Source organism: Leguminivora glycinivorella, chromosome 6 (genome assembly GCF_023078275.1).
Source record: "Leguminivora glycinivorella isolate SPB_JAAS2020 chromosome 6, LegGlyc_1.1, whole genome shotgun sequence".
Taxonomy (NCBI): domain Eukaryota; kingdom Metazoa; phylum Arthropoda; class Insecta; order Lepidoptera; family Tortricidae; genus Leguminivora; species Leguminivora glycinivorella.
Window position 1 is genome coordinate 32,007 of NC_062976.1, and position 20,711 is coordinate 52,717.

The 20,711-nt window shown below is 39.3% G+C and overlaps 2 protein-coding genes across 2 annotated transcripts; both read right to left on the reverse strand.

Annotated features, from left to right (window-relative positions):
* Nucleotides 1-565: 565 nt before the first annotated feature.
* On the reverse strand, nucleotides 566-3,082 carry LOC125227340. Its single transcript, XM_048131630.1, has 3 exons — nucleotides 2,906-3,082; nucleotides 1,822-1,901; nucleotides 566-998 (listed from the first exon to the last, which is right to left on the reverse strand). The coding sequence occupies exons 1-3, from the start codon at nucleotides 3,003-3,005 to the stop codon at nucleotides 822-824; spliced, it is 357 nt and encodes a 118-aa protein (XP_047987587.1). The 5' UTR covers nucleotides 3,006-3,082; the 3' UTR covers nucleotides 566-821.
* Nucleotides 3,083-14,204: 11,122 nt separating this feature from the next.
* Nucleotides 14,205-16,912, reverse strand: LOC125227341. The gene is made up of 3 exons (XM_048131631.1): nucleotides 16,792-16,912; nucleotides 14,913-14,989; nucleotides 14,205-14,706 (listed from the first exon to the last, which is right to left on the reverse strand). The coding sequence occupies exons 1-3, from the start codon at nucleotides 16,880-16,882 to the stop codon at nucleotides 14,542-14,544; spliced, it is 333 nt and encodes a 110-aa protein (XP_047987588.1). The 5' UTR covers nucleotides 16,883-16,912; the 3' UTR covers nucleotides 14,205-14,541.
* Nucleotides 16,913-20,711: the final 3,799 nt, after the last annotated feature.

Sequence of the window (20,711 nt, forward strand, 5' to 3'; positions counted from 1 at the left end):
TAGGATTGAAAGAGCTCGCGATTCTGAGTGGAAACCACATAAAAATTCCAAATCCAAAAAAAGTGAAGTGGACAACATTGAAAAAAAAATGGCCCAGATGTAATTACAAGTCACCTACTTACTTAATTTTTATTTTGGGCTTATAGACTAGCCAAAGGCAAATACGTGGCTTACGATGGAGTGAGCTCGCCCAGAAGATGGCTGTTCACCCTTGATTTGAAGGTTAATTGCCACGTTATATGAGCACGGAAATATGGCCGGCAAGGAATTCCACTAATGTTACAAATATATTTTCTGGCACGAAGTGACACGTTTAGATGGTTTTGCGAAACATTAGGTCCAACATGCTTCTCCTAACATAAAGAGAAATAAGATCGAAATTCGCTCAATTATTGTACCTATATGGCGTGTTACCGACAACTTACAGTCATCCATGCTTCTTATTGTTAAACGATCGTTTTTGCCAGTAATACTACTAACATTTTATGACGCATATTTGAATTTTTGAACACAATTATGATATTCTTTAACCGAAAACCTTGACATTTTAATTAAACAACATGAGTGCAATGAAATCTTTATTTGTATCCACATAGTGCACTTTACTAAAAATAAGAGTAATAATTTTGAAACTTATTATGTATCTTAGAAGAGCCACAACAGTAAACAGCTAGTGCACGTTGCATTTATACAAACATAATAATACGAAACAAATCAAAAATAGACTATAAGTGGTGTCCGTTTGTCAATAGCCATAGGTATAAATCAAAACGAGTGATCCGTAGGCATACAGAACGTGAACGCTTAAAATGTTATTATAATCAGAGACAGTATTGGGTGATGGAACAGTCGCTTCCCATCGGATCAGTATTATTGACGACGAAGTCGAGGCTGCCCGCGAAGAACTCGACGTCGGGCGGGGGATACTTGCCGGACGTGGTGGAGTTGCAACAAATCACCTTCTCACCCACAGGCGGTTTCGAATATCCGCAAGCACCCTGGAACGACGCATCAATATTTTGAAAACACGTACTTTACAAATAATACCAGTGGAAAAATAATAAATAAATATTGGGGGCGATATCTAACACAGCTAGGTATCTGTGTTAGATATCGCCCCCAACATATATTAATACCTCTATACAGAAAACAATCATGACTAAAGAACAATATATACATGTTCACCACAAAAATAATTGCTCTCAGTGAGTTTTCAAATTATCCGATCGGATATCGTATGTAGGATTTCAAAGGATCAGGGAAGCTTAAATATGTGGATATATCGGTACTATATCTGATATAGGACTAGGCCAGATGAGTCGTCATTTCCATTTATTCTCAATATAGCTAGGTACCCAGCCAACGTCCCTTCGTAACTAGCTTTCTCTCTATCATCTCTACTTACTACTCTTGTGTACCTACTGGCGCGGCGGAGCTATAATAGCGTTTTGATCGCTACAACAATTGTCAAGTTTAAACTAAATCACAGTCATAGGCCCTGGATGGCTTGGATGAAGCAGTTGGCGTCAGTCGGAGAAAAGTTGCCCATTCTCATTTCATGTGATGGTATTTCCTCCGGTGGTAAGGACTCCAATGGTAGACTCGATCGAATGGCTTAACTGCCAATGTCTTGGCTCTCAATCCCCTGGGCTCAGCGGTTCGCGAGGAACACAGGAAGGCCACCTGCCGAGCGGCCGTGGCGGATGCCACACTGGCACAATGCTGACATGCCACCTGGCCCGCTCCACTTATGAAAGGTCAGTTTATTAAAGTTTATTTACCATAAGTGACGGAACCTTACATTTATTATAAAAACCTTACATAATCAGGAACTCGTATTAGTCCCCCCGGGAACGGTACGTGTGCTGGCACTAGTGGTACAGGATTATCGGTTATCAAACCTGGAAGTGAACAGTACAATAATATTATTGATCACGTAGGTTTAGGTCTTCCGTATACATATTAGAAATAAATACCTACTTAATTAATTTTGATAACCTACTTGAAGCCGCCTGCCGCCTGTAGCCGCCAGCCGCAGGCGGTAAATAGTGGCGGAAGAAAGGGGAGGCCTTTGGTCAGCAGTGGGAGTCGTGGGACACAATTATAGACAAGTAAAAAAAAATGTAGTCAAAAAATCTTCATGTTTGTGCAACAAAATAGCCTTTATATATAAAATATTTTGCTCACAATAGCCTCGGAGTGCCCACCATAAAAATTTTTGTTAGGGAATTTTGATTATTATTGTACTTGAGATTGAACTCAATTTCATGTGTTGGAAAGATTTTAGAAACAAAAAAAATATATATTTCATTTGTTTAAATGAAAGTTAAAATTCCATTGAAATTGAAACCAAATGTACTTTAGAAAGTAAATTGGGAGCCACGAGGATGGGTAAAAAAAAATATCTTCAACTCTTGCTCTCAATTCAGAAACGATCGTTCAATCAATCTGCTTCTATTATTTATTTACCTGTATGGTCTAATGCACTTGATAGCTGCGGACTCAGAATAAAGCATTTTAAAGAATTCCTTCTCAAACATATAACTACCCTGAAAAAATATATAGCAAAAACTTCGATGACTAGACTGAAGACGCCTGCATGCTGCATTTGCTTACATAAAAAATTCGCGAGAAGTGAGGAAGTAACACATACAAAATGAAATGACTCAGAAATTTAATGCAGAAAGGGTGGAAGCTGACGAGAGTAAGTTAAATCGCGACGGCTCTAGCGAATCTTGATTATCTCAAGATTCGCTTCTCAGCTTGTTGTGACAGACAATATAAAAATATAACACGCATAATTGCTTTACAAAGATCCCCGTCATGAGCAAGTGTGTTAAAATGATTGTGCAGTAGCTCAAAAAGTGTTACTTTTATTAGCTGTCCTACAAATACTTATTCTCACCCTTAGATTTTGTAACTTTTGTGGTGCATTGGCGGTACTGTGCGTCGGCGGTGGCGATCAGCGCGGCGAGCGCGAGCAGCGAGCGGGCGAGCGGCGACATGGCGGCGGCGGCGGCGGGGAGGCGGGGACGGCGGCGGCGGCGGCGGGGAGGCGGGGGCGGGGACTCGGCGTGCAACTCCTCAAGCAGACCGGAGCCTCGCTGATGGATACTGATATGCTGCCACTGCTGTCCTTTTATACCACGCGATACGCTTCAGACTCCTTAGTCACCGGCCATAGCCAATCATGAATACATAGAGATTGCTCAGGTACAGTAATTAAACAATCAATGTTATTTATCAAATAATGCTATTAGAGACGTCAATTAATTAATATGAATCAGAATTTTAATACGTTTAATTAACTCACCTGACGACAATATTTTGGTTATTTTTTATGGATTTAACATTCAGATTTGTTACTAAAACAAAGTATAAAAATTATACACGTATATGACTATGACTACTAAATGATTTATTATTTTTAGTTAGTATGTCTCTTTTTACTTGTCTAACGACTAACCCTAATTAAATTACAATGGTTATTTTATTTTCTGATTATCTATCTAACATCTAACCTTCTAAGCAGAGTTGAGCAAAAAGTAATCGACTCACGATTAACCAAAAGTCGTCATGGGTGTCGTCAAATAGGTTCTCGGGGATACTGATTCCAAAATTAATGACCAAACAGATAATTTGACCAAAGTGGTTATTGTTGACTGTCACTGACAGACGTTAAAGCACGTACTTTTCGATCGCTCCGGGAAATTTCGAAATCATGTATATAATTGACTGTCAACGGTATATAATTAAGTGACTTACATCAAATAAGTGCGAGAACGTTAACGTTAAACAGAATAATTACAGTTAAAAGTCGATCCAACTGACTTTATAAACAACGATTGTGCGGGTCAGCTGACGAGCTGTCAACGAATCAGCTGCGAGCATCTTCGCGCGCCCGTTATCTCGCTGTCAGTGACAGCCATTGAAATCTGGACGTTATCACCAACGCACATAAATCACTTTGCAATGGCAAGCTGTGCTGGATGTTTAAACACAGTAAACGGCAAAAGTTTTTTAAATTGCTGTAACTGTCTTCGATCTTATTGTCTTGAGTGTGCAAATGTTTCCCTAGACTATTTACAAACTATTATAGACCAAAAGTATACGTGGAAAGAATGTAAAAGTGCCGAACCCAGGTCGGACAACACCAACACACCGGTGCGGAGCGCAATGGAACACATAACAATGCACCGAGGCGCCGCCCGCCCTAGGACAGTGACCCATGAACCTGACAACTCAGCCATGGAAATGTCATTCACGGACAGTCATCACGATTCCACCAGGTTTGACACGACAACAAACACTGCGTACGTACCGGATGTTGGGCAATTAGTGGGGGAATTCCGTTTGCTTCGCGAGGAAATGCGGAAAATGAATTTAAATATTCTGGCTGTTCATACAAAACTAGCTAGCATGTCGTCAAGGATGGACAGCTGTGACAGCCGTATTGATAATCTGTGTGCGCGGATTGAAGCACTGGAGACCAAGACCGCGTCTCCTAGCGGTCTTAGCGGTAATGGTACTGATGCTTCTTTGTTAGAGACAATAGCTCAGCTAAAAACTGATTTAAATGATCGAGACCAGGACCTGCTACACAACGATCTTGAGATCTCTCGTGTCCCAGAACAAGCGGGGGAAAATACAATTCACATAGTGAGTACCTTAGGGCAGAAGCTCGGTGTCACGCTGTCTGAACATGATATCGTCGACGCGACTCGCGTGGGTCGTGCGCCGCTGTTGGAGGAGGGCGTGCCGGCCCGCCCGCGGCTGCTGGTGGTGCGGCTGGCGCGCCGCGCCGTGCGCGACCGGCTGCTGCAGGCGGCGCGGGTGCGCCGCGGGGCCACCACGGAGGGCACCGGGCTCCCGGGGCCCGGTAGCCGCTTCTATGTCAACGAGCGGCTGACACCCTTCAATCGACGGCTATTTCAAAGGGCACGGCAGCTGAAGGAGCAACACGGCTGGCGATACGTGTGGACGCGTGATGGCAGGATCTATCTGCGCCAACGACCGGGAACTGACTCTCCGAGACATCGCATAAGGACTGAAATTGACTTGGCTCGTGTTTTTGGTTCTCTTGACGTTTGCTCTCAGGCATAAATATAATTTAGGTACTTGTACTGATATAGAAATAACAGTAGCATCAACTAAGCATGTATTTCAACCGTTGTCTTATGTATTTTGTGTTCGCATTTTATATATTTTTTTTCGCTTAATAATAGTTTGTATGTTATGTAATCTCTTTTTATGCTTTTCACTGGCGTGCATTGCAACAACAACAAATATGATAGCCCTATATACACATTCGCATGTCATTTATTTTTTGTTCAACACGTTCACAAACACTTTCCACGTCACAGAACACATATTTAACCTTAATAGTAAACATTTCACCTCACTATTTTTAATTACACACGTAACGAAACCGGGTCGTGACACCATATTGGATATACATACAGTTTTGATTTTGTGTGCATGTAGGCACCTATTATCTAGTTTTTTCCCTAGTCACGCCTAAAACTAAATTACTTAAATTAGCTCTTTACAACCCGGGCTCGTTGTCAACAGGACAAGATGATTTTTTGGTCGCAATGAACAGGTTTGACGCCGATATAGTGGCGATTTGTGAGACTTGGATCAGACAGGGACAAGAACAACGCGCGCCGCGTGTCCCCGGATACAAATTTATAAATGCTCCGCGACCCACATCGATGCGCGGTGGCCGCGGCGGTGGGGTAGGCTTCTATATCAAAACTACCGTGCGCGCGCGGCGTTCTACCCACCCTGCTGCAAATATAGAACAACTGTGGCTATCTGTTTCCCTTAACGGTCAAAGTTACATAATAGGTACTGCTTATCGTCCAAACTGGGTCAACGTTGACATGTTTTTCGATGCCCTTACAGACTCTTTAACATACTTCTCTAAGCACGACCGTGTTGTTTTGATGGGTGACTTTAACATCAACGTGCTAGACACAGCAAACAGTAATACGTCTAAGTTTAAATGCTTTCTCAGCTCCCAAAGTTTAGAGCAAGTAGTAAAGGAACCTACTCACTTTTCTGTGGATAATGACACCCTTCTAGATGTTATCTGTACTAACGCGTCTGTTACCAATGTATGCGTCTCTAATATAACTGGTTCTCTCGGTCATGCCATGGTAACGATTACTTTGGCAATAAAACGACCCAAGGCACCGCCGAGAACTATCACTTATAGGCCAATTAAGGACATTGACTTGGCGAAGTTTGATAGGGATCTGCAGGCAATAGACTGGGAGCTGGTATTAAAAACCGATTCCGTAGATGCCATGGTGGAGACTTTCAATTTGTTACTGCTGACCTTATTTGACATACATGCTCCTAATAAATCAATTACAATCAGGCGTAACACCAATCTACCGTGGATCACTGATACTATCAAAATTATGATAGAAAAGCGTAATGAGGCTCATATTGCATATCGTAAGTCTAAATCGGAAATCCACAAACATAGCTATTGTGAATTAAAAAAACTAGTTGCTCAAAGTATATATTTTGAAAAACAAGCCTATTATAATCACCATATTAATTCAAATTGTCATAATTCAAAATCACTTTGGAAGAATCTTAAAAAAAATGTTTTAACAGACTCTAATAAACGAGATTGTCTTCCTTGCCATTTCAACGATCCAAATTTGATCAACGATAGTTTTTTGAATGTTCCTGGTGATGATAAGGTTGATATAAACACACAAATGTTCTTTGAAACTCGACGATTAGGTAGTACCTCGTTTAGCTTGAAGCCAGTCGATGAGAGTGATGTAGGTAAATATATACTCTCCATTACTACCAATTCAGTTGGTGTAGATGCAATTAGTAGGGACATGGTTCTGCTCACCCTTCCACGGACGCTGCGAGTGATAACATCAATCATTAATCGATCTTTACTGCATGGCCAGGTGCCAGCAATGTGGAAATCAGCTATGGTTACACCTTTACCTAAAGTGGACAATGCACGTGAGCTCAAGGACCTCAGGCCCATAAGTATTTTGCCTTTTCTCTCGAAGATTCTGGAAAAAGCTGTTTATGACCAATTATATAAATATGTAGAGGGTAGCAATATTTTGCCACAATTACAGTCAGGTTTTCGTAGGGGTATGGGAACTGTGACTGCCCTGATAGATGTTGTTGATAACATTATTTCGGAACAAGACTCTGGCAAAGGCACCTGTTTGGTGCTGTTGGACTTTTCTCGCGCGTTCGATTGCATAAATGTTAGCTTATTACTCTCAAAATTAAAATACTATGGCGTAGATTTAAAGTCTCTCTCGTGGTTCAGTAGTTACCTGGAAGGCCGCGCTCAGTCAGTCAAGATATGCAAAGAAGACGGCACTTTGTTAATATCTGATTCTAGACCGGTAAATCGTGGTGTCCCTCAAGGATCGATACTTGGTCCTTTACTTTTCATTTTATATAGTGCTGATATAACTAATGTTATTAAGCATTGCAAATATCATTTATATGCGGATGACGTCCAATTATATTATTCAGCTCGTTGTAATGAATTTAGTAATGCTATTTTTAAAATTAACGAAGACCTCGTAAACATCTCCAATTGGGCTGAAAGAAACTGTCTGCTGTTGAACCCTCTTAAGACCAAGTACATGATTATGGGCACCAAAACACAAATTTTTCGTATTTTAAACTGTGATCTTCATTTAAAAATCAATGGTTCCTCACTCGAACGCGTAGAAGAGGCGAGAAACTTAGGTGTAGTGGTTGATAGCCAGTTGAGGTTCGAGAAACACGTAGGTGAATTGGTCAGGTCATGTTTCTTTCGCTTAAAAATCCTGTACCAGATTCGCAATCTCTTAAATGAGAACGTTCGCATGATTTTGTGTGAATCGCTGGTTCTATCCAAATTAAATTACGGTGATATCGTCTATGGACCACGCTTGCAACAAAAGACTCGCCGCTTGATACAGAGAGTACAAAATGCTTGTTATAGATTTATTTATTCAATACCTCCAAGAAGCCATATATCTCCGTATCTGAACAAATCGTCCATTCTCAATATGTCTTCTCGGAGACATCTCCATCTTGCATGTCTACTTTTTGGCGTTTTAAATAATAAATCACCGGAATATCTCTTTTCCAAAGTATCCACATCAACTTTTCATAACCGCCATGGTACTAGGTCAACTCGACGTTGCCTTTTGGAAATGTATCCACACAGAACAGTCGCATTTACTGGTTGTTTCCGATATCTCGCGACCAAATGCTGGAATGATATCCCTCCACCTGTAAGACAACTAAAAAGTAAGAAATCTTTCAAATTGCACTTTAAAAAGATATTACTGGAGAAACAAAAAACAGGGATACCATACGGATTTTTGGTCGCGGATTTTAGGATATAATTATTTTTACGGTACATTCTTAACGGCACGTTTGCGCACTTTATAACACTTTATAACACAAGTATTACTTACACATTTTCTATATTCTTGTTGATCATTAATTGTATATGTATGTATTATTTCCACTTTAATTTGTATTTCATTTCACAGCAATGTATATAATTATATTTATAATCATAAATTGTTTTCTCACCTTACTTTAAAATTACCTTAACCTATTTCTTCATTTATACACATTTCTTTATTTATTTAACTGTAACGTGATCTGGGTGCCGGCAGAATATCAGTGCCTCACTCGAAAGGGTGAAGCGTATAGCTGAGTCGGAACCCTTTTGTTTTTGCTGCAATGCACACAGTGTTGGTAAGCATTTTTTTTAATGTTGTGTACGTAATTTTAAGTCAATTGTATGTTTTTTTTCTTCTTCTCTTCTTGTTGTTCTGTGTTGCATTTGTAATTGTGTGTTATTGCAGCATTCAAATAAAGCTTTTATCTATCTATCTATCTATCTATCATACTCGAAATTTGCCTAATTTTGGTGGATTTTTTTAGTTTTGTAATTTTTGTTGAAATTATGTACTGATGTTACATAACTAATTATTACCAATGTTATGTATCAATGACCTTTCATTATAATAAGTAGTTTTAGAGAAATTACGATTTCAATGACATGGTCGCCACCAAAATTGGTCTACCCACAAAAATAAAAAATAAAATCAAAAATAAAGCCTTTTATTCATTTTTCTATTATTTTCTACTTGAAATAATAAACTTTTAACGTGTAATAAATACCTTTCAAATAGAAACAAAAACGTTACTGCCCTCAATTTGTTCACCACCAAAATTTATGCAATTTTGGTGGAAAAAGTATTACGACCCACCAAAATTAGATATTTTTGTGTGGGGCGGACCAATCCAGCAAGGTATGACACTTGTGTCATGTCTAAATGCAGGAACGAACCTGAATGGTCATGTTACGACACGTTTGTTCGTCTTGCTGCGTCTCGTTTAACCATAAAAATGATTTCAATACTTACCACCAAAATTGGTTCTTTCCCCCGGACAACTTTTGGTGCTCAGTTATAAGTGTCAGATTGTATAATAATATTGACTTATGTCATCTTAAAATATACTTAATGTAATAAAGAATGAAGTTATGGCAAGTCTTCTTTATAGCTGCGGATTTACTGGATTTACCATAGCAATAATCCGCTAAAAACAGGCTCTGGACGCTACACCAAAATTAGAATTTCGATGGAAAATTATTTTTAAATAAATATACATAACACTTGTAACAATTTGCAATGTTGCCGAAGGTAGTATTTTAGGATAGGTTTTCATAAAAAAAATAAAAACCCGGAAACAATTAGCCCACACAATGAATTTCAGCTCCGCCACAAAAAAATCACGCTGAGAAATTCACCCAAGTTTGAAATCAGCACCCCTCGAAAACCTAGTTGGTGACACCCATGACGACTTTTGTGTCGAAAGTGACAGTCAGCAATGTAAGATTCTAAATTGGTAATTAATTTTGGTATCAGCACCCCCGAGAACCTATTTGACGACACCCATGACGACTTTTGTGTCAAGGTAACAATCAGCAATGTCAATTAACCTGACTTTCCGTAGAAATTGACTACCTGTCATATTTCAATCGATAATTAATCGTGAAATCAATCGATTAAGATACGGATTAAATCAATTAGACTTATATTGACCGGGATATAGACCGTGATTACCTTTTTGATTTTTGTCGAGCTCCCGATATTTCGACGCAGTTGCATGCATCAATCATGATCACGGAAAACTGACGAAGGCGGGTGGATGTTAAAGTTGCATAGACAGCGCGCGATCTACCCTCCTTCGCGCGCGTCGGCTGCGTTCACTTTCAGCGTTACCACTTGTCGCATTCACACTCGATGATCAATAAATCAATTTCAATCGTATATTAGGTCGATTAATTTAATCACGAATAAATTGTTGACTAATTTTGACAATTTTTTTAATCGATTAATTAGTCGAATAAAAAGTTAATCGATTAATGCCCATTTCTGCTTCTAAGTATAACCATTGCTTCCGTGCGATAATTCTTATAATAGTTAGTTAGTACACGATCTCAGGCTTTACACTAAACTCGCTGTTTACAAAACATTAATTCTGCCTGTGTTGCTTTATGCTTCGGAGACCCGGTGTCTGTACGGGAGACATCAAACGTCTCGACACCTTCCACCTAAAGTGTCTTCGAGCTATTCTTCGGCTGAGATGGCAGGATCGTGTTCCAAACTCGGAGGTTCTGTGTCGTACGGGTATGCCACCATCAATATTGCCCAAAATTGTGTTTTACTCAAGGGTCTTTCCTTCCATCGGTGATGATCAAAGTTTGCCTATAATTTTTTGTCGTAGCGAGCAATGGCTGTCAGACTTTTTTGATGCCTACATAATTATATTGTAGGTACTCGTAACATGTTGTTGTTGGTGATCGTCCTAGGGCACCCCATAGGTGCATAAGGCCTCCACAAGATCCTTCCACGCCTTTCTATCTTGAGCCACCGCCTTGGCCTCGTTACAACTCAGTCCGAACTCCCGCAGCTCGTTCTCTACGTTCCTCCAGGTGTGTACGGGGCGTTTGCGGGCTCGCTTTCCTCCTTGAGGCCACCACTCAAACGCGATACTGGCGCTGTTGGTAGCTTCTCTTCGAAGGGTATGGCCGATCCATCTCCATTTCCGCTGAGCCACTTCCTGTGCGATCGCAGGTTGTCGGCATACACACAAATCCTCATTTCTTATGGTCTTCGGCCAGAAGATACGGAGGATCGACCGGAGGGACTCGTAACATACTGCTCAAATAAAAAAGCAATGAAAACAGTTTAACGCTTTCTACCTAAACAAATAGTTCGGGTTAACGCAAGGCTGGTGGGCAATATCTGAGGTACAAGGATGTCCTAAAGCGCCACCTGTCACCATCGGTATATCGTGTGAATCATGGAAGGAGCTTGCAACTCAGAGATCAGACTGGCGAACTGCGATCAACACTGGTCTCAACGACTTCGAAAGTGCACGCCTCGAAGATCTTGACGCTAAACGCCCGATCCAAAAATCTCGGCCCAAGCCCTCCTACACATAAACCTACGACGCAAATGGTGAGCTTTACTGTATGACTTGCGACCGGAAGTTTAAAACAAAACTCGGCTTCGCAGGTCACGTTCGAGCCCATGCACGTCAGGACTTATTGAATACTGAATTGTCCGTGTCGCCGTCGACGGATACGTCTGGGAGGACATCATCATCATAATTTTTATTTATTTTTATTTATTTTACTTTATAATAGTTAACGCCCATGAATAATGAACCTTCGTGAAAGACAGCTGCGTCGGTGGGTTCAGAAATGGCAGCTACGGAAACATGTAAAAAATTGCTAATTCAGTCATCGCCTCCCGATTCATATTTTGTTAGATAAGTAATTATAACATAAGTATGAATGAAAATAAATACTGAGAAATATAAGTATAATGAAAACAACCGCGAATCATTCAAAACTCTGATTGAGATAGACTAATCACCGCAGAATATATTTAGATTAAATACGTTCATCTATGTGCCCCTATAGCTATAGGGCCCCACAGTGTCACATTTTTTAACTGACTTTGTTTTTAGAGACACAACATGGGTCGAACGCGATAGAATACATTTTTCATCACATTTGCTGTTTAAAGGTCTCATTGCGTCTACGTCTCTTTGTTCCCAAGGGAGTACTGGATTTAGTTTTAAACATTAATACAATCCGTATAATAATTCAGACAAAGGATGCACAACTAAAACTTGATTATTAGGTATAAAAAAAATACGGTATGAAAAAGGCATTTTTATTTATGTTTTACAATTATTTCAGTGTGTTTTACATTTATTTGTAAATTTCATTCAGATAAATGGTTATAATTTAAAATCGGACAGGAAATTGTGACGGCCATCTCGATTCGCACTTGACTGCGTTGCCATAGCAGAAACTGAAAAATGTCGACAAAATTTTTTTGACAGATACGTAAAATAAGTTACATTCAGAATTTTAAGTGTTTGTTTGTGCTCAAAAAGCGTTTGTAATAAAAAACTATGGATTTATATGAAGAATCCGATATGGGTAAAGATAGACTACTGATCGCAGCGGCGCCGCCATCTATTGAAGGTTTTGCATTATGATTTTTTCCTCTGTATTTTCCTCTCAAATGTGATGAAAAATATTGTGTGTAACTCAGAAGGTAAGGATTTTGTAAACTTGTGTCTAATATAACTCTCTCCAGCCTGCGGCTGTCGCGAGTTATTAATACTCGTTGAAAAAATCCCCCTTGCCTCCCTTGTTGCACAACTTTTTATCCAACGTTTTGGCCAGGTTGCACTAGCCGTGGTGGTTCGTTCATAAAAACGAATATCGGAAAGATACACTTCAAGTGTTATATTGCAAACTGACTTTGATTATTACCTACTGATAAATATGACTTGAGTTTTCACAATTTTTATGTAATGTTGCAATATAACGGACAAGCATTTTTTGTTTTTGTAGACTTCGGTGCATCAACCTTCAAAAATTAACGCCCGAAGGCTGCAAGCTGTGAGTAAAGACGGACAACTTGTAGGGGGAAATTAGCTAAAATTACGGCATAATTAATGGAAGGTTTTTTTTAAATGAAATATGTACCTTATAGACCGAAGTTATTTTTCATCAACCCTCCCCACTCCTCCCCCTCTGCGTCACCCCTCTACCCTCCCTTAAAGTGCCGAAAATGCGGTTTTTCTCGATTTCTGACAAAGATGTTGAAGATACAGAAAAAGCGCGTAGGAACAAAGTAATTCAAAATAAATTCTTAATAAATTCTTAATAAATTTACTACAAATCATTCATTAACACTTTGGTTCTAGCACTTATAGTTTTCGCGCGATCCGTCACGAAAGTTGGTCCTTTGCTGCAATTTTCTTTAATGAATGTTAAGTTTTCGCCCAAAATGCTTACGAAATCGTCGAAATTTGTTTGATATGACTAAAATATTGTAACTCATGACTAAAATAAAATTAAGGGGGAAAAATCACTACCATGGGTGGAATTTCCAATATGTCTTGGAATTCCAGTAACTATTTAAGACGTAATATTTTCACGGTAGTAGTCGCTAGGAGTACCATTGATCCATATAGTATATCGATGACTGGGGATGAGCTTTTGGTAGCTGTTGGTAGAGCCCTGGAGTATCAATCCAGAAGCCGTGAGTTCAAGTTCCACCCATGGTAGTGATTTTTCCCCCTGAAATTCATTTTCAGTTTATAATATTTTAGTAATATCAAACAGATTTCGTAAGCAAATTGGGAGAAAACTTAACATTCACTAAAGAAAATTGCAGCAAAGGACCAACTTTCGTGATGGATCACGCAAAAACTATAAGTGCTAGAACCAAAGTGTCAATGAATGATTTGTAGTAAATTTATTAAGGATTACTTTATTCATACACGTTTTTTCTGTATCTTCAACGGTTTTGTCAGAAATCGCGAAAAACCGCATTTTCGGCAATTTAAGGGGGGGAAGAGGGGTGACGCAGAGGGGGGAGGGATGGGGAGGGTTGATGAAAAATAACTTCGGCCTATAATGTACATATCCCAATCAAAAAAAATCTTCCATTAATTATGCCAAAATTTAACACGACAAAATTTCCATTAATTTGCAACGTACTATAAGCTCGTTTGACACGCTAAGTATGTTCGTTAGCTTGGTACCTAAATATATATGAAATCTGTGCTAACCACAATCTTTAATTAAATAAAATAACTGCAATGAAACCTTTATTTGAATACATACTATGACATAATCTTCACAGGGCACTTTACAAAAAATAAAGTAACAATTTAGAAAAAGTCAAAAGTGAATTTGAGTAATTCCAGTATAACAATAACAATAAAATTATTCTGTGAGTCTTAAACAAAGAGTCACAGCAGTAAACAGCTAGTGCACGTTGCATTTATACAAACATAATGACACAAAATAAATTAAAAGTAAACAAAAGTGGTATCCGTTTATCAATAGCCATATCTAATATACATATCTTATCTATCAATGAAAACGGGTGATCCGTATATAAGACGTGAACGTTGTATATCTTATTATAATCAGGGACAGTATTCCGTGATGGAACAGTCGCATCCCATGGGATCAGCAAGACGAACGTCGATGCCGTCAGAGATTTCGATGTCGGGTGGAGGATATTTGCCGTTCGGGGTGGAGTTGCAACACTTTATCTTTCCACCTGCAAGTATCCCATTTTCGCAGCTATCCTGGAACGATGAAACAATATTTTTAAAACACATACTTTTAATTTTTGTAGTAGTCGAAAAATAATAAATAAATTATTGAGGAAGACATCTAACCCCTCGCGGCCGTGGCGGATGCCACACTAGCACAATGCTGACACGCCGTCTGGCCCGCTTCACTTATTTCACCAGCAACGGAACCTACATTACAATTATTACAAAAACCTTACATTAGGAATTCGTATTAGTCCCCCCGGGTATGCTACGTGTATTGGCAATAGTGGTACAGGATTTCTAGTTGTTGTACCTGGAAATGAAACGCATAAATATTAGAAACAGGTCATTAATTTTGATAGCCTCAGTGTAGTCGGAAAAAAACTAAACGTTTGTGTAACGATTTTACTCATAGTCAGGACCCGTAACTTTCATGCCGATGACATAAATTTGACGTCACGCAACATGTAGGATGATTGAAGAGTATTATTTTATACTTAATCATTAGATATTGCATGTCTGCATGACACAAAACTTATCAATTCATAATACGTGAAATAATGAATAGTAGATATTAATTACTACTACATACGTGAAAAGTAAATTAAATTATTTGTTTTTCTATACAGACATTTAAAATAAATCGTTTTTAGGGTTCCGTAGTCAACTAGGAACCCTTATAGTTTCGCCATGTCTGTCTGTCCGTCCGTCCGTCCGTCCGAGGATAATCTCAGTAACCGTTAGCACTAGAAAGCTGAAATTTGGTACCAATATGTATATCAATCACGCCAACAAAGTGCAAAAATAAAAAATGGAAAAAAATGTTTTATTAGGGTACCCCCCCTACATGTAAAGTGGGGGCTGATATTTTTTTTCATTCCAACCCCAACGTGTGATATATTGTTGAATAGGTATTTAAAAATGAATAAGGGTTTGCTAAGATCGTTTTTTGATAATATTAATATTTTCGGAAATAATCGCTCCTAAAGGAAAAAAAGTGCGTCCCCCCCCCTCTAACTTTTGAACCATATGTTTAAAAAATATGAAAAAAATCACAAAAGTAGAACTTTATAAAGACTTTCTAGGAAAATTGTTTTGAACTTGATAGGTTCAGTAGTTTTTGAGAAAAATACGGAAAACTACGGAACCCTACACTGAGCGTGGCCCGACACGCTCTTGGCCGGTTTTATTTTACCATATTTCAATAAATTATAAAAACAAAATTGTTTCGTATCACGTATCAAGTAGGCATTAATTATTCCACGTATGAATAGCTTATACTTTTGAAGTAATTTGTACACGACTAAATTGATTAAGTAACTATAACAATAAAACTATTTGAATCAAATCTACGTCAAATTGATGTCATCGGCATGAAAGTTACGGGCCCTGCTGATAATAAATACAAAAGCTGCAACTCTTGTTCTCGATTCAGAAACGATCTTTCAATCGATTTTCTTCTATTACTCGTATTTAGAGGTACATTTACCTACATGCATGGACTGATGAACTTGATAGCTCGACTAGGGTTGGCAACTTTTATTTAGTGACATAAAGATTATTAGTTATTATAATAAGACATAAAGATATATATTTTAGACAATGCCGTCTCAAAAATATATTACACTATGGTTAAAACTTGGAAGACATAGACTGGAGGAGGTTTTATGTTGCATTTGCTTACAAAGTCTGCCTAATTTCTTCCACAATCCCTGTTTATTTATTTTTTTGTTCTACTGATGCACCATCTATTTTTGCGTTTATCTTTGTGTAACTGGTTTTAGGTGTAATCAGTATCTAGTACCTTAAATGTTTAGAGAGTAAGTTGTTCTTATGTAGAATGGTTTATACAATAAATATTTTTTTATCTTTTATCTAATTTTGCGAGAATTGAGGAAATAAGTGAAATAACACATGTAAAATTACTTACAAAAAGCGGCTCTAGGCAATCTTTAATATATTGAGATTTCTCAGCTAGTTGTATCCATTTAGTTTCTGGGACTTCATGAAGTTATAATCGCTCTAGAAAGATCCATACCACGTAACGCAGTTTTTAAATAAAATAGTTGCTCAAAAAGTGTTACTTTTATTAGCTGTTCTACTACTCATTCTCACCCCAAGATTTTGTGGTGCATTGGCGGTACTGTGCGTCGGCGGCGGCGAGCAGCGCGGCGAGCGCGAGCAGCGAGCGGGCGAGCGGCGACATGGCGGCAGCGGCGGCGGCGGCGGCGGCGGGGGCGGGAGACGGGGGCGGGGAGGCGGGGACTCGGCGTGCAACAACAAGCAGACCGGAGCCTCGCTGATGGATACTGCTATGCTTCCTGTGCTGTCCTTTTATACCACGCGATACGCTACATTAGACTCTTTACAACCACTGGCCATAGCGAATCATGATTTCTCAGTTATAGTTATTAAACAATCAATGTATTTTATCAAATAATACGTCCAATGTCCATGAATTAATGTGAATCAGAAGTCAGATATGGATCATTAATCCGCCTGACAACAATGCCTGATTATTTTTAAAGGACTTAACATTCAGAGTTGTTACGAAAACAAAATATAAAAATTATGCAAAGCATGCTAAGGAATTAGTTTAATAGGCAAATTCTACTAAATGATGATGATTTTGGTCAGTATTTCGCTTTTTACTTACGACTAACCCTTAACTTCGTTTAAAAAGTCTAAATTAGAAATGGTTATTTTATTTTCTGTTAATCTTTTTAATCTTCTAAGTACAACTTAGACCGCGGGCCAGGTGATAATATGGGTGATCATCGTTTCCCATGATTATGATGTTCAATTATTGAATCTTCGTGAAAATCAGCTACCGTTCTGATCATTATAAAGTCAGTATTGATGATAAACAAGGTAAGTATTAATTTGCTACCAACTTATAAAATTTAATTTATTTATTTCAGACATACGTATAAGTCCATACTACAGAAAATAAAATACAGAAACACAACATACTACAGAATATAAATAAGTTATGCAAAATTTGATGTCCCGGGCAGAGAACGGCAACAAAGATTTTTAACTTCTGATTAGCAGAAACGTCTGCAATCGATGCCACTAGGCTTAGAATAAATTTAAAAGTGGAAAATGTCTGCCTTGGGTGAGACTTGAACTCACGGCCTCTGGATCGATACTCCAGCGCTCTGCCAACTGAGCCACCAAGACTTCAACCAAGCCAGCGAAATTTTCCACTACTAAGGTCAATGGGACCCGTAGCGACATCTACCGTAAGAGTGTCAAACTTCTTAAACGGCAACCGGAGTTCCAAGTCATATTGGAAATTCACCAGTTACGATGCGCTAACCATGCAAAATTTTTAACTTCTGATTAGCAGAAACGTCTGCAATCGATGCCACTAGGCTTAGAATAAATTTAAAAGTGGAAAATGTCTGCCTTGGGTGAGACTTGAACTCACGGCCTCTGGATCGATACTCCAGCGCTCTGCCAACTGAGCCACCAAGACTTCAACCAAGCCAGCGAAATTTTCCACTACTAAGGTCAATGGGCGTTTAAGAAGTTTAACACTCTTACGGTAGATGTCGCTACGGGTCCCATTGACCTTAGTAGTGGAAAATTTCGCTTAGTATCTCTTATACGGCACTGTATTATCTTCAACAGGATTTTTGAAGCTTGTGATATTAAGCTAAGGGTTCTATGTTCCTCACACTTCAAGGTATTTGTTTTCTTTGGCAACATTACTGTTTTAGTCGTTGTAAAATCTTTAGGTACTTTTCCTAAAACGTACATTCTTGATACTAGCTTGAAGACTTCCTCGGCTAGGATCGGGTTGTTAGCATATTTTATCATTTCTATGTATATGTCATCTGCTCCTGCGGCTTTTCCCTCTTTTATTTCTCTTAAAGCTTTCTCAAATTCCTCTCTGATAATTTCTGGCCCCATTTCCTCTGTAGGTACTTCATATTCTTGCTCTATATCACCTTCATCTAGTCCATTTCCTTTGTACAGCTCTTCTACATATCTTATCCACCTTTCCATAATATCCTTAGTGTCTGTTATAATGCATGCATTCTCATTTAGTATTATCTTTGACTTTGATTTATGCTTACTATGTAGTTCTTTGATAATCCCGTACGCTTTATCGGTTTGTCCTCGTTTTATAAGACTTTCAATTCTGTCACAATCCTTTTCCATATCTTCTACTTTTGCTTTTCTACACAGCAATGTTATTTTGTTAGTAATTTTCCTATAGCTTTGCATACTTTCCTCGTCGTTTTTGTTTCTTAAAGTTCTTCTTTCTATCATTAGGTTTATAATGTCTGGTGTAAGCCATTTCTTCCTAGGATTTAATCTATTTTTCGTTGCAGTAGCTTTGGCACTCTCCTTCATTATGTTCTTTATGTCGTCCCATCTCTCATTTATCTTATTAATAGAATTATCATTTATATATTTGTCTTTATACTCTAATAATTTATCTCCTATTGCGTTACTATATTGCACATTTGTTTCAATATCACATTTCAACTTTCTGAGATCAATTTTCTTTCTTCTATTTACTCTTTTGATTTTTTTAGGTTTGACTTTAAGGTTGCACATAACCAGGTTGTGGTCCGTATTCACATCAGCACCTGGGTAGCTTTTGCATTTTGTCACCCACTTCCTGTGTTCTCGTTTTAGCAGTATGTAATCTAGTTGGTACCTATCTCTGTCACCCGGCATTTTCCATGTGTAACGTCTTCTATAAGGTTGATCGAATAACGTATTTGCTATTGTTAGGTCGTGTTCATTGCAAAATTGTACCAGTTTTTCTCCTCTTCTGTTTCGATTCCCCAGCCCGAAACCTCCAACTGTCTCCCCGTCCCTACCTTCTCCCACGACTGCGTTAAAATCTCCTATTATTAACAGCTGTTCATTTTCTTTATTTGTGTCGATTAATGTGTCAATTTGCTCGTATACACTTTCTACTTCGTCTTCGGGGTGTGCGCTAGTCGGCATGTATACCTGAATTATTAGCATATTTTGCGGTTCCGCCTTGATTTTCACAGCTGTAACTCTGTCGCTAATATGCATCGTGTTTTCAATTTGTAATCCCCACTTCTTATTAAGTATAATGGCCGTACCGTTCTTTCCTCTATCTGCTCCCGTAAATATTATTCTGTAGTCGTCTTTCCAATAGTCTCCACTTCCTTCCCAGCGTGTTTCGCTTATGCCTAGCATGTCTATGTCTAATCTTCTCATTTCACTCAAAAGTTCTTCCAGTTTACCGTCAGGCAGCATCGTCCGCCCGTTCCAGGTTCCTATCTTCATATCCTGACAAGGGTTTCGCGGGATGACGACCGAGGCAGCCTTGTTTCTGCCCCTGCCGGACTCGGACCGCCACGGGATGTTACTTCGTGGAAGCCCGTTGTCAAGGACTGTATTCTTTATTGTACTGTTCATCTTTGCTACGGGGTGAAGGGAGTGTAGTGAGGTGGTTTCCCCTTGCCTTCCTCACCGCAGTTCAACAGCCGTGGGTGTGCCTGTTGATGTCCATTTCGAGCCCTACCGGAACCTGCTTCCCCGGCCTCTTCATGGTACTGTTGTTGCTGCTGCCCAACTCCAGGGGAACGCTTATTTAATGGCGGCGTTTTTTCGCCATGTCACGAAGCCGTCAACGAGCCTATGTGGTTTTTTATAGACAAGCCTGTCCCACCAGACTTCCCACCACGCTCTGGTAGCTCCGTCGCTGTTTGGTCGGGGACTGCTTATTGGATATTCGCAGTTAACCATCATATTTGATGGCCGTTCCATTATCCGCCGGCTATGGACCCCGCTAGTAGCGTACAGCTCAGCCCTAGGGGTTCTTCAAGAAGCAGGTATTTAGGGTTCTCAAAGGTCGGCAACGCATGAGTGGCTCCCCTGATGTTGCTTATGTCCATGGGCCGCGATGACTGCGGCGGGGGCGGGGACTCGGCGTGCAACTCCACAAGCAGACCGGAGCCTCGCTGATGGATACTGCTATGCTTCCTCTGCTGTCCTTTTATACCACGCGATACGCTTCAGACTCTTTAGAGCCACTG